This window comes from Dasypus novemcinctus, chromosome 17, assembly GCF_030445035.2.
Source record: "Dasypus novemcinctus isolate mDasNov1 chromosome 17, mDasNov1.1.hap2, whole genome shotgun sequence".
Lineage (NCBI taxonomy): Eukaryota > Metazoa > Chordata > Mammalia > Cingulata > Dasypodidae > Dasypus > Dasypus novemcinctus.
This window is the reverse complement of record NC_080689.1, coordinates 35819710-35835213: the sequence shown is the minus strand read 5'-3', so window position 1 is coordinate 35835213 and position 15504 is coordinate 35819710. Positions and strand designations below refer to the sequence as shown.

The following is a 15504-nucleotide window of genomic DNA, read 5'->3' as shown; positions in this document are numbered from 1 at the left end:
CAGCAGCATTCAATTGTTGACAAAATGAATGAATGAATCTTTCAAAACTTTTGGTAACTCTGTGGCCATCCAGTCTAATAACTTTTATATATAACAAACCTATGGGCAATTAAAAGAGGATACAAAACCCCAAAGGTTCTGTCTTATTTAGGCTAAAATATAGGCATTTCTTAAATAAGGAGGGATACAGTGTACTGGAAAAACAACAAACCAAATTTGGCAAGAGAAGTGCTCATTTGAATACCCAGAATTACACTCTAGCTGTCTGACGCTGGGGAACTGAAATCTCAACTTCTTTATCTATAAAATAAAAGAAATAATACTTGTTATCATGAAGAATAAATTAAATTGTTTTCATTACCAGGATAATTCTGAGTACCCAGAATAATAGACACCCAAATATTTGTTAAATAAATGGATGAAAGAGGATCATATATGCAAAACAGACCTGTAAACTATTGGGGGCTATTCAGAAGGGATGGGAGGAAGGCAGGTCACAGGTTTTAGTACAGTACAGAAAGAGCAAGATCAGGCCAAACACACTCCCCAGATCATGGAAGATTTTTAAAAAATTCCTTTTCACCTATGAATAATTTTCTTCAGGTACATTCTGACATCAGTGCAAGAAAAGGCAGAAAACCCTGACAAGATATTTTTAACATGGAACATAATAAAAACGTTATCTGGTGAATGGCCTCATTAAGGCTAGTCGACACCGCCCTAAGCTAATTTATACATCCAGCTGAAATAACAGAAAAATTTTTAACTTGATAAATTACAGCAAGTTCTTTTCAGAAAAAAACACATGTGAAAATAACTAGAGCCAGAAGAGGGAACTAGCCTTAATATTGAAATTTCAAAGAAAATGAATGTAATACAATCAATTTAGTATTGACAAAAGAATGGTGAGACAGATAAATGAAAGAATTGACTTAAAAATAGATCCCAAATATTACTTTGGTCAATGAGGAAAGGATTATTTCACAATTTGACTGGCCATTTAGAAAAACAGAAAAAGCTTGACTCTTACCTTGAATTTTGGCTTATATCAAGGAGCAATAAATAAAATACTTCCCATTCATAACATAATCACATCTCATCAGAAAATAATTTAATTCCATGGAACTCATGAAGGTTAAAGATATAATACAGGCTTACAAACCTGTTGGTAAATTTAACGCCATTCTTCTGGATATCTACTGTACTAAAGTTTTTGTTGTTACGAAGGACTTTTTCTTCCTTACAGGTTACTCGAAAGTAACATCCGAACTGTGCACTGGAATCCAGTTTAATCTGTTTGCCAGGTTCCAAGCCTTTACGATCAGGAGAAAAAGAAAAAGTATGCCATAAATATCTACAGTCATTTTCTATTGTAAATGTTTGAAATAATATACATAGTGAAAAAACTGAAAAATTTTTCTTACATGAGAACATACTGGAAATTCCTCAGTAATGTTACCAAGAAAACATGCAAATTCTACTTCACTCAGAACTACATGAATTAAAGCTATCTATAAACTCCTTAAACTTCCTTTTTAATGTTAGCTTCTGATTTGGAAGTTGCTTTCTGGGTAAACCCATCCAAAGCATTGGCACATGTGTAACACAAACTGCCTAGATATTGTGGCATATGCAGAAGAATAAGGTATGGCCAACGCTCCTGAGGAGTCACACATCAGAATGTTTTTCTCATCAGAGCATTTCTTTGGGACTAAGACAGAACATAATTAAATGGACAGAACATAATTTCCAAAGAAAAACTTGAGACTCTGACAATGACATTCCATGAAAATCAGGATATGTATTTTCTATGAAGGATGGGAAACTGCAAGAAGTAAAAAAACTCAAGTTTTAGGTTGTATATATGTTATTAGAATAAAAATTTTAAAAACCCAACAACATAAGACTGTACAACACAGTGTGAACCCTAATGTAAATTATGGGTTATAGTTAGTGGTACAATTGTAATACTATTCTCTCATCAACTGTAACAAAAGTATGAAATGAATGCAAAATGTTAATAATGGGGGTGGGTATACAGGGACCTCTATTTTCTGCAGATTTTTCTGTAAGCCACAAATTTTCTAACTCGGTAAAGAGAGAAAGAAAGACGCCTTAAAGACTATGCTATTATTAAGGAAGATATCTTAAAAGATTTTTCATTACCAAAGGAAAGATATATTCCTGGGGAAAATATTCATATTAAAAAAAAAGTAAGCAATCTGACTGATCAACTAGACTTTATGGAATTAGAATTGAGTTTTTATAAGTACGTCCCTTTCCTCATAACCTCATTCATCGAGGTCTAGACTATAAACTAGAAAAGATAGTATTTACAAATTTCTCTGCAAAAACAAGGCTACGGAATGTTGGTAGCAGCAAGCAAGTAAAGAGGATCTCACTTAACGAGGAAGGAATGTGGATAGTAGGTAGCAGGGCAGAAATAAAAATCAGGATGGTTTGAGTAAGGAAACTTCTCAAAACTCTCCAAGGGAAAAGGGGCAATTTCTACAATGGAATCCCCACAATTAGTAATCTAAGTCTTCAAACCAAGGGAAAGTTTTCATGAGTACATGATGTATTCTGCTGTACATATTTGTGTTTCAGGCATAGTGCCAACAACAGTGGTTATCACCAAACATCAAAGACAATGTTATTTTTAAGCTGAATACTATTTATTTAACATCTGCATATTCAAGATAGCATTAGATTACAACTTCATTTAAAATGAGATTCATGCCCTCAGAAGGTATTTCTAATGCATTAAGTTCAACCTAACAAGTTTAAAAATGAATATGTTGAAAATCAGAGAAATTAAATAACTTATAAAAAATCACAAAGACATTATATAACCAAATCAAAGCTACAACTCCTTTTTCCAGTGCCAGCTTAATGCTTCTTACACTATAGTTAAGCTGTTTCCTTTTCATATTAGGTACAGTTTATGTTGCTTTCAACAAAATTTCTTTATCAAACAAACTTACTTAACCCTAAAGTGTGATTCCACTTATTTTTAACTTTGAAACAGATATTTACCATTAATTTTCTCATAAGCAACTCAAAATAGACAAAGGAGGCAAAAACTAATGCATATTATGATGCATTCTTAAACGAATTCTATCTTCTTAACACAAATATCAGCAGAAACTTTTCAAGCCAACCAAATACCAAATGAACACACCATGAAACATGGGGATCTGTAGATACTTTAATTTTCCAGCAAATTAAAATCATTAAGAAAACACTATATTTTTGACTCCAGATACTTAACTATTTAAGCCTCAATATCTTTAGGTATGAAAAGAGGAGGGCAGATTGCAATATACCTCCAAGGTAAAGGAGCTTAATCTGAGCTCTAGTTTTGTATGGGACACTTGTGGAAAACAGTTACAAAATTTTTTGTATTTACAGGTATGGGTATATTTCTGAGAAGAGGGTCCATTAAAAGAGTCTCCAAAAGTTTAAGTATTAAACTTACTACCCTAAGTGGTTTTCAGGTTCTAACATTCTAGAATTCATTTCTTCACTCAACACATGTCATAATTGCTCGCTACAAAGAGATATAAAATCCAGAACAAAACAAAACAAGTGTCAACCAGCAAGGAATTAACAATTGAATATGGAAGACAGTCATTAAAAAAAAATTAAGTTGAGACTAATGTAGTGCTTGGAATTCCCAAAGACAGATCAATGACCTATTATTCCTAGGAGAATCAGGCTTATAGAGGAAGTGACATTGAAAATAGGTCTTAAGTGTTCTTAATGTTGGAGTTTTGATGTTGGAGTTTGATGCTGAAGCTGGAGTCCTGGGAAGAGAGGAACCCAGGAAGCCTGAACCTGTCAGACGTCGGCAGCCATCTTGCTCCAACACGTGGAAATAGACTTTGGAAAGGGAAGTAACTTATGCTTTATGGCCTGGTATCTGTAAGCTCCTACCCCAAAATAAATACACTTTATAAAAAACTTAAAAAAAAAAGAAAAAAGATCTTATTTAAAACGTATATTGCAGTTTGCCTGTCAGTCAGAGAAGCAGGGAAAGGCACTGCATACAGGCCAAATGATCATCATTATAAAGGCATGATGTCACGTATGGGCCTGGAGCATGGTTTCTGTTCAGCAGGATATGGGGTCATCTGGTACATAAGGGGTTAATGAGTGAGGAGGGCAGCAGGAGAGACTAGGTCCAGAATGTCAAGTACCCCTTAGGTGTTTGTAATTTTCTACTGTTAAAAAGGGGCTGGATAGTTTAAATAAAGATGTGGCATGATCAGTTGTGTCTTCTAGAAAGTAATTCTGGCACTAGTGTGGAGGATGAGCACAGTGGAGGATTGGTGACAGACAGGAAGTACAACAAACAGGATGTTATTGCATTAGCCTAAGACAGAATATAAGTAGCCAAATTAAGGAATGGCATGGAGATGAATGAACAGATCTGGGAACTTTCTGATATAGAATCAAGAGAATATGCTAAATATGAGCTAAAACCTTTAAACTCTTAAGAAGAAAACATAGGGAAATATCGTCAGGACTTTGTATTAGGCAAAGGGGTCTTAGACTTCACACCAAAGGCATGAGAAACAAAAGCAAAAATAGATAAATTGGACTTCTTCAAATTTAAAACTTTTGTGCCTTCAAGGACATTATCAAGAAAGTGAAAAGACAACCTACCAAATGGTAGAAAATATTTGGAAACCATGCATCTGAGAACAGTTTACTATCCAGAATATATAAACATCTCCTACAATTCAGTAACAAAAAGATGACACAATTTAAAATTGGGTCAGGGAGTTGAATGGATAATTCTTCAAAGAATTACAAATGGTTGGTCAATAAGCACATGAAAAAATGGTTAAAATCACGAGCCACCAGGGAAATAAAAATTAAAACCACGAGGTACTACTTTGAACCCATGAGGATGGCTATTATTTAAACAAAACAAGAAAACAGAAAATAATGAATATTGTTGAAGATGTGGAGAAATCGCACTGTTGGTGGGAATGTAAAATAAGGTAGCCACTGTGAAAAATAGTTTGGCAGTTCCTCAAAATGTTAAACTTAGGGAGCAGATGTAGCTCAGTGGTTGGGTGCCTTCTTCCCAGGTATGAGGCCCCAGGTTTAATCCCCAGTACCTCAAAAAAAAAAAAAAGTTAAACTCACAATTATCATATAACCAATTCCACTTCTAGATATATACCCAAAAGAAATGAACAGATGTCTGCACACCAATATTCATAGCAGCATCATTTACAGTAGCCAAAAGGTAGGAAAAAACCCATGTCCATCAAAAAATAAATGGGTAAACAAAATTTGATACATACATAAAATGGAATATTATATAGCCATGAAAAGGAATGAAGTTTGATACATGCTACAACATGGATGACCCTTGAAGACACCACGTTGACTAAAATAAGCCAGGCACAAAAGGATAAATACTGCCTGGTCCTACTCTTATGAAATACCTAGAATATGCAAATTCAGAGAGAGAAAGTAGATTTGGGATGGGGAGGAGAAGGAGAGTTACTGCTTAATGGGTACAGAGTTTTCTGTTTGGGATGATGAAAAAATTTTGGTAATGGATAGTGCTGATAATAACACAATATTGGGGAAAACAGACTTTGGCCCAGTGGTTAGGGCGTCCGTCTACCACATGGGAGGTCCGTGGTTCAAACCCCAGGCCTCCTTGACCCGGGTGGAGCTGGCCCATGCGCAGTGCTGATGCGCGCAAGGAGTGCCCTGCCACGCAGGGGTGTTCCCCGCGTAGGGGAGCCCCAAGAGCAAGGAGTGCACCCGTAAGGAGAGCCGCCCAGCTCGAAAGAAAGTGCAGCCTGCCCAGGAATGGCGCCGCCCACACTTCCCGTGCCGCTGACAACAGAAGCGGACAAAGAAACAAGACGCAGCAAAAAGACACAGAAAACAGACAACCGGGGGAGGGGAATTAAATAAAAATAAATCTTTAAAAAAAAAAAAAATAACACAATATTGTGAATGTACTTAATATCACTGGATTGTAAAACGAAAGTGGTTAAAATGGGAAATTCTGTGTTGTATATAAACTACCACAATAAATATTTTTTAACAAGGGGTGGGAATGGGTCAAATGGATAAGGATATGACAATAAAGCAAAGCCACAGTCTGATGAACAGCTAAATGGGCAAGTAAACCAAAGAACTATTCAAACTTATAATAACTCATTCTTACCTAAATCCCTGGCTGCACTCATTAATGTTGCCTGCATCTTCTTTTCTAAGTCATCCATTACTTCTCTTAATTCACTCAGATTAGGATCAAAAGAAGGTTTTACAAGGAATTCATGGTTTTCCACCTAAAAACAGAACAAAGAATGGCTAAGTTGCATAAAGTTGGTAAAAATGAAAATCATGAATCAAATATTTTCCTTTTACTTATTTAATTTTAATTACACTGATATTTTGAGCTAATTTGCTCTCCATAAATTAGTCACAACTATTAAGGAAGTTCAATTTATTAAGATATAAATGTGGGGAAGTGGATTAGGCTCAATGGATAGAGTATCTGCCTACCACATGGGAAGTTTCCAAGGTTCAAACCCAGGACCTCCTGACCTGTGGTGAAGCTGGCCCAAGTGCAGTGTGGATGCACACAATGAGTGCCCTGCCATACAGGGGTGTCCCCCATGTAGGGGAGCCCCACGAGCAAGGAGTGCGCCCTGTAAGGAAAGCCGCCCCATGCAAAAAAAGTGCAGCCTTGCCCAAGAGTGGGGCTGCGCACACGAAGAGCTCATGCAGCAAGATGACGCAACAAAAAAGACATAGATTCCCGGTGCTACTGACAAGAATATAAGTAGACACAGAAGAACACAGTGAATGGACACAGAGAGCAGACAACTGGGGGGGAGGGGAGACAAAAAATAAAAAATAAATCTTAAAAAAAAAAAAGATATAAATGTAAACTTGTTTATTAGCAATTTAGAGCATGAGGTACACAGAATTATTTATATGAAAAAGATACATATGTGCTAATGGCACATGTCACTGATAGTGTTATTTTTATATATGATTTTCCTAAAAGCAATGTTCAAAACATCTCATGTGTGATTTTTACCCAAACCATGGATTTATCTCAGGAGTCTCAAAAAATGAGCTCTAAAAAATAACTTTATTTCTTCAAACTGAAAGTTCATTAAAATCTCAAGATTTAAAAAACATATTTTTAAGAACTTTGTTTTCCTAAATTCTTACCAGCAAGAAATTTTAATGAAAAACAGATCTCATTTACAACGGTAAACAGATACACAAAATATTCAGAAACAAAGTCTTTTATTTTATTCATCCATTCATCCGCTTATTTATTTATTTATTTTTAAGGAGGTACCAGGGATTAAACCTAGGACCTTGCACATGGGAAGCAGGCACTTAACTACTGAGCTACATATGCTCCCCAGTCTTCTTTGGATATGTATAGCATCTTTATAAAGTCAACTGCTTACAGAAGATTTAAAAAAGGAATTGGTAAATGAAGAGGCAAACTATAAAAGGAAAAAAACAAAAGCGATTAAGATAGTCTTTCCTTATGATTAACATGACAATTGAAAATTTAATAGGCATCCCTTTTAGAAGCATAACAAAGTAACTAAAATTTCATTATGCAAGAATATTTTTTAAAAGAATGAAATGTCTATCTCTACTAAAAATTTAAAATATTATGTATAATAATAACTAAAACAGTAGGCTCCTGTTGAGCAAATAGAAATAGGACAATCAATGGAACAGATAGCAGTCTCAAAAAAGGCTGAATTCTGAATAATGTCACTATAAACATTGGTTTGCAAATGTCAGTTCACGTCCTGCTTTCAGTTCTTCTGAGTATGTTCCTAGTAGTGGGATTGCGGATCATACGGCAGTTCCGTATTTAGGTTCCTGAGGAACCGCTCAAGTGTCTTTCACAGAGCCTACACCATTGCACATTCCCACCAACAGTGAATAAAAGTTCCTATCTCTCCACACCTTCTCCAACACTTATGGTTTTCTGTTTGTTTAAAAATGGCTATTCTTCCATGCACAGTGCGGATGCACGCAAGGAGTACAGCGCCACGCAGGGGTGTCCCCCGCATCGGGGAGCCCCACGCACAAGGAGTGCGCCCCATAAGGAGAGCCACCCAGTGCAAAATAAAGTGCAGCCTGCCCAGGAATGGCGCTGCACACACGGAGAGCTGACACAAGATGACACAACAAAAAGAGACACAGGGAGGCAGACTTGGCTCAGTGGTTAGGGCGTCCGTCTACCACATGGAAGGTCCACAGTTCAAACCCCGGGCTCCTTGACCTGTGTGGAGCTGGCCCATGAGCAGTGCTCATGCACACAAGGAGTGCCATGCCACCCAGGGGTGTCTCCCGTGTAGGGGAGCCCCATGCGCAAGGAGTACACCCCGTAAGGAGAGCCTTCCAGTGCAAAAGGAAGTGCAGCCTGCCCAGGAATGGCGCAGCACACACGAAGAGCTGACACAAGATGACGAAACAAAAAGGAACAGATTCCCGTGCTGCTGACAACAGAAGCAGACAAAGAAGACACAGCAAATAGACACAGAGAATAGACAATGGGGGGGGGGGGTAGAGAAACAAATAAATAAATCTTAAAAAAATAAAATAAAATCAATCTTATAAAAAAACATAAAAATAAATGGCTAATGGCTATTCTCTAAGGTGTGAAATGGTGTCTCATTGTAGTTTTGATCTGCATTTCCCTAATAGCTAGTGATATTGAACATCTTTTCACGTGCTTTTTGGCCATTTGTATTTCCTCTTTGGAAAAATATCTATTCAAGTTTTTTGCCCATTTTTTTTATCAGGTTGCCTGTCTTTTGTCATTCAGCTGTTATATAAAATGACAATCAAACCCTTATCAAATATATGGTTTCTAAATATTTTTTCCCATTAAATAGACTGCCTTTTGGCCTTATGGACAAGTCTTCATTTGAATCACAAAAGTATTTAATTTTGAAGAGGTCCCATTTATCTATTTTTTTCTTTCATTGCTCAGGCTTCGGGTTTGGGTATTAAAGTTTAAGAACCCACTCTACCACAAGATCTTTTGTTTCCCTACATTTTCTCCTAGAAGTTTTATGACTATCTTTTACATGTAGGCCCTTGATCCATTGTGAGCTAATTTTTGTATAACGTGTGAGAAAGGGGTCCTCTTTCTTTCTTTTAGTTATGGATATCCAGTTCCTCCAGCACCATTAGTTAATAGAATGACATACTTAAGGTACTGAAAGAGAAAAACTGCCAGCCAAAAATTCTTTCTCTGACAAAACTTCTTTCAAAAATGAGGGAGAGTTTAATATATTCACAGATAAAAAGAAACTGAGAGGAGAAGGTATAGCTCAGTGGTTAAGTGCATGCTTCAAATATATGAGGGCCTGGGTTCTATCTCCAGTACCTCCTTAAAAAAAAAAACCAAAAAACCAGAAAATTCATTAACAAGAGACCTGTCCTACAAGAAATACTAAAGGGAATTCTGCAGGCTGAAAGAAAAAGACAGGAGAGAGGCTTGGAGGTGAGCATAGAAAAGAAGATTACCAGTAATGGCAATTAAAGGAGTAAAAGACAAAAATAAGATATGACATATGAAAGCCAAAAGATAAAATGGTTGAAGTACCACCCTTACAGTAATAACATTTGGATTAAACTCCCCAATCAAAAGACAGACGGGTAAACTTGTGAAAACTAAAGCCAAAAAAAAAAGCAAAAGCAGCAAGAAACAAATATGTTATCTATCGGGGGAAAAATCATACAAAAGGTCACATACTGTATGGTTCCATTTCTAAGAAATATCCAGAAATGGTACATCCAATTAGTATTGCCAGGGACTGTGGGAGGAATGGGGAAAGATTGCTTAAGGGGTGAGAGGTTATCTTGTGGTGATAATGAGAAAGTCCTGGAACCTGATATAGGTGGTGATTGTTCAACATTGTGAAGGTACTAAATGCCAGTAATTTCACACTCTAAAATGGTTATTCTTATTTTATATGAGTTTTTTCTCCATTAAAAAAAAAAGGGTGGGAAGTCGATGTGGCTCAAGCAACTGAACTCTTGCCTACAACATGGGAGGTCCCAGGTTTGGTTCCTGGTGCTTCCTAAAATAGACAAGCAAAACAGCAAGCTGATGTGATGGGCTGGGCGTGACAGGTTGGCACAGCGAGCTGACACAACAAGAGACACAGGAGGAAAACATAATGAGATACAAAAAAGCAGAGAGCAGAGGCGGCTCAAGCGATTAGGTGCCTCCCTCGTGCATGGAAGGTCCTGAGTTTGGTTCCCAGTGCCTCCTAAAAAAGGAAGATGAGCAGACACAGCAAATGCAAACAACAAGGAGGTAGGGAGAAATAAATAAAAATAAATCTTAAAAAAAAAAAAAAAAAAAGTCATCACTGAGGAAAAAAGCAAAGATATAATAATGCTCATGAATCCTCAATATTGAAATGATGCCAAATATCCCATTAATCCTTAAATTAAATGCAGTTTCAGTCAAAATATAAATAATATACTATTGCTTATAGCAAACCTAGAAGTAACCAATAGCACATATTGTAGTATTGAAATACATGGAAATGATAACAAACATCAATTATAGGACAGCATACACATCTGTGGAGGGATATGTTTAGTAGTGAGGTTATAAATGTTAATTACATCATCCTTTGTATTATTAGTATTTTATAATCAAAATTTTAAAAGTTTACGATACCCTCAAAAAGGAGGAAAGGGAGAAGGAAATTTAGTAGAAGAAAGGAAGTGGGGAGAGGAAAGAAGGGGAGGGAGGGGCAAAAAAAGGGATGGAAGGGAGGAAGGAAGAAGGGAGGGTCAAGGACAAGACAGAGGAAAATGGGAAAAGGTGGGGGGAACGTGAAGGGAACAAAGGTAAAGAAGAGAAACAGCAACGGAGTCAATGAATTCTTCAGACTTCTAGGCAGAAAAAGCACATTACCTAATACAAAGGGGATGAGGGAGTAGTGTTACTGTCAAAGTGGTCATAGACACCTCATCAACAGTAAATGTCACAGGATAATGATGCAAGTCTTCGAAGTTTAAGAAAGCACAACTCTGGAGAGCATTTGTAGCTCAAGTGGTTGAGCATCTGCTTCCCAGGTATGAGATCCTGGGTTTGATCCCCAGTACCTCCTAAATATATATATAAAAATAATACACGCAAGCCTTTAAAAAAAAGAAAGCTATAACTAATATAATTATATTCAATTAAGATTTGCCCAAGAATAAAGCCAAAGTACAGATACTTATCAAACATGAAATAATCCAAGGACTATTAATATCAAGCTTTCTTTAATAAAAGAAAAACTTGAAAACCAAACACAGCCAATTAAGAGTTGAATCAAAATTTAAAATCCCCAGGAATGAAGAACCCACGGCAAAAGGACTCATGGTGGGCACCAAATCCACTTACATGCAAAAATGAACTTCACACAACTCTGAGAATGACCATTAAGGCTATAGGTGTTCTGTGCATATTACAAACTTGGACAATATAAAAATAATAAAACCATTAGAAACCAAGAGATATAACAAGAGGTAGAGCATGTAGAAGCGTGCTTAAGTGCTCACACTTTCACAGCAAGGGATTCATACTATCCAAAATTGCAACAAGTCATTCAATGAAATCTCCAATCGCTTCCTATTTTCCTAATTTGTTTTCTTTAGATATTGTTCCCACCTGTGGCAAAAAATTATTTGTTTAAAGTTCAACACTTCCTTAATTTTTTCCCCATTACACTGAAGCCTTTCCAGATTAGAATTATCATCTACAGTATGAGATAATTCCTCTAATTTACCCATTTGTCTGTCCATTTGGTCTGTTTATAAGCGTAAAAAGATCACTAGCTATTTCTCAACAGGGGCACTACTGGCATTTTTTTTCTTAAAAAGAGTAGTTAATTTATTTCTCTCCCCTTCCCCCCCACCCCCCTATCCCAGTTGTCTGTTCTCTGTGTCTATTTGCTGCATCGTCTTCTTTGTCCGCTTCTATTGTTGTCAGCAGCACCTGGAATCTGTGTCTCTTTTTGTTGCGTCATCTTGTTGTCAGCTCTCCATGTGTGTGGCACCATTCTTGGGCAGGCTGCACTTTCTTTTGCACTGGGCGGCTCTCCTTATGGGGCACACGCCTTATGCGTGGGGCTCCCCTATGCGGCGGACACCCTGCGTGGCAGGGCACTCATTGCGTGGATCAGCACTGCGCATGGGCCAGCTGCACAGGGGTCAAGGAGGCCCAGGGTTTGAACCGCGGACCTCCCATGTGGTAGACGGATGTCCTAATCACTGGGCCAAGTCTGCTTCCCTCTACTGGCATTTTGGATGGGACAAGACTGTGGTAAGACACTACCTCATGCATTAAAAAACATTTCTGGTTCCCACCTGGTAAACGGCAACACACCACAAAAAATATTCAAAAATCTGTCCCCTAAATCTTTCTCATTACTTCCCAAAGCTGAGGACAGATTTAACCTTAACAATCGTTATTGGGGGGGGGTGTTTTTAAGTTCAATCTCTTTATCTTTCCATGGTGTATGAAATATATACATATACAATGTATGTTTTCTACGTGTGTGGGTATATACATCAGTTTTCACAAGAGTTTTTTTCTCTCTCCTTTTTAATAAAGAAGGATTATAAGCAAAAATGTCAACATGCTGCCAGAGTTAATTTCTAGGTGGGGAGAATATGAATATTTTCATTTTTGTATTTCTTTTTCATTTCCAAGAAGTTCTGAAAGCATTATATGCACTAGCTTCATAACATATATATATATATATATATATACTCATAAAAAATGATAAGAGTTGTGGGGAGTGGACATGGCTCAGGGTTGAGTGTCTGCTTCCCATGTTCAAGGTCTTGGGTTCAATCCCTAGTACCTCCAAAACATACAGTTGATTTAGGGCAGTGCAATTGTGGCTTTTTAAGAACTAATTCTTTTTCTGTCCCAGTATTTTCAATAAAATTTATTTAAGACTACTATACTTTTCTAACAAAAAATGAAATGTAAATAATAACTGTATGTGAAAACTAATATTCAAAGATAAAATGGCCCATACTCAGTATCAAAAGCTTATTAAAATTATGTATCCTGGGAAAGCGGATTTGGCTCAACTGAGAGAACATCCACCTACCACCTAGGAGGTCCAGGGTTCAAACCCAGGGCCTCCTGACCTGTATAGTGAGCTGGCCCACGCGCAGTGCTGATGTGCACCAGGAGTGCTGTGCCATGCAGGGGTGTCCCCCGCGTAGGGGAGCAACAAGCACAAGGAGTGCACCCCCTAAGGAGAGCCACCCAGAGCGAAAAAAGTGCAGCCTGCCCAGGAGTGGTGCCACACAACGGAGAGCTGACGGGGCAAGATGACACACAAAAAAGAGACACAGATTCCCAGTGCCACTGACAAGAATATAAGCGGACACAGAAGAACACACAGCGAATGGACATAGAGTACAGACAACTGGGGAGGGGGGAGAGAAATAAAACAATAAAAAGTAAAAATTTTTTTTTAAATGAAAAATTATGCCTCCTGAATCACCAAATTTAACAGAAATTGTTTACTTTTTTTGCCAAAAATCAAGTCTTTCTTGCACTTTGCCTTGGAGTGATTTTGAGCTACATTTACTTCAAAAATAGAAAATCTTGAGATTTTTGGAAAGCAGCCACAAAAACACTGGAAAAGATAGGAGGGAATAAAAAAACTAACATAAATTACTATTCCCTTCATCATAGTAACTCCTCAGTGCACAAATGCATAACAGTTAGTGAAGCTTTCAGAAATCATATATGAAACAATTGCCATTCTCTTCAGGTTTTCTTAAAGTGGCTCTGAGTCATATAATTTAAATGCCTAAATTTATCACAAGTATCAGTAATGACAGTGAAGGGTTGAATTCACCTTATAAACTGAGACAGTTGAAAGGTTTTAAGGTTTAAGTTTAAAGATTTGTAACTGAGATTAAAGAAGACACTACACTAGGTCTACTCCCCAGAGAATCTACAACAGTGTTAAGTAGGAATTACAAACCTGACTTATTTAAAACACACTGTCATACTATAAAACATGAAAGCCCACAGTCCTGGTAGACACTGCTCGCGGCCTACACAACATCACTCCCCACCCCTTCCCCAACCCTCTTCACGGCAATATTCATTTTTCATATGCCTCTTGTCCTTGGGGGACGCTGACTCACTCCCAGCTCCATGAATGAGCCCTAGTTATTTTAGGCCAGTCATCACATTCTACTTCCATGGCCACCATCACTATTGAAACTGTCCCATCAAGGCAACCTGAAAAACTCTCTTGCTTGGAATGTTGCCCCAATTGCTATGGGTAGCCACCCAGGACCAACAGGGAACCAGCCTTAGGTTGAAACCAAAATCAAAAAAAGGTAGAGAAGTCAAGAAATTAGGTCCTCTGGGAGGCATCACTGAGCTGCTGGATCAAGGAACTCTTAAAAAAAAAAAAAAGCTAGACTTTTAATTTGAAAAGCCAGTGTGTACTGTTCTCTTTTTTCTTTTTTTTGGCTGCATCATCTTTTTTAGTTGTGTCATCTTGGAGTGCAGGCCAGCTCGCCTTCACCAAGAGGCCCCAGAAACCGAACCCGGGACTCCCCATATGGTAGACAGGAGCCCAACTGCTTGAGCCACATCCGCTTTCCATGTATTGTTTTCAACAATCAGCAAAATAGAGTGTGAACTGATGTAAATATAATCTCGATAGTCAACTCAGAGGAAAAAACCCCACCATTTACATCTGGCACATACTTAAGGGCAACTACTTACCAGTCTAATTTTAGATTTAAAAAAGTAGACATATCTGAAGTATGACAGCAATGAATTAGGGCAATTACCTCTTCTTTTTCACTGGCAGACCCACATGCCATCCTGTCAGGGCTAAGCATTTCCCACCAGAAGAGAAACAGCAAATGAGGTGGCTAGGATCCACTTCAGCTTGCCCCTTCAAGATGGTCTATGGATAACCTTTCCTCACCCAGGACCTGGAAACCAGGTTCTGATCACAACATGGCAAGACAACAAGCCTCACTCTCAATTACAGCCAAAATGTAAGGAACTTTACTCTGTAGGCTGATCATTCCCATAGCTATTAAAGTTAAGGAATTTCCAGCTTAGTGCACTAATCCCAAGTGAAGGCAGCTGCCCAAGGAAGTATCAGCTCACCAGAAGCACCTGAAAGGATGTACAAATGCCAGTAATTGGATGGCCTGAAATACCTCTTCAAGAGAAAAGTAGTATCTGTCAAAGTCAGCTGTTCCCTCTAACTCAAGCCCAAATGCCTATTGCTGGGGGAAGGGCAAACCAGACACCTCTTTAAAAAAATCTCTGTTTACATCTCCTGTAACTTAACTAAAAAGGGCAATGCCTCTCCTCTCCCATAGGAACTGGGACTGGCAATTTATACCTAACCCTGCTGCCTATTGCAGTCTCTCCCTAGAGTTAACCAGCAGCATAAAATAACT

General features: G+C 37.9%; 1 protein-coding gene across 1 annotated transcript in view; it reads right to left on the bottom strand.

The window, feature by feature from the left end:
- MSH2 (mutS homolog 2) overlaps positions 1 to 15504 on the bottom strand; it is a 95369-nt gene that overhangs the window by 15240 nt on the left and 64625 nt on the right. Inside the window, 2 exon segments of the mRNA XM_058278516.2 lie at positions 1163 to 1313; positions 6203 to 6326. Coding sequence (XP_058134499.1) covers positions 1163 to 1313; positions 6203 to 6326 — 275 coding nt within the window.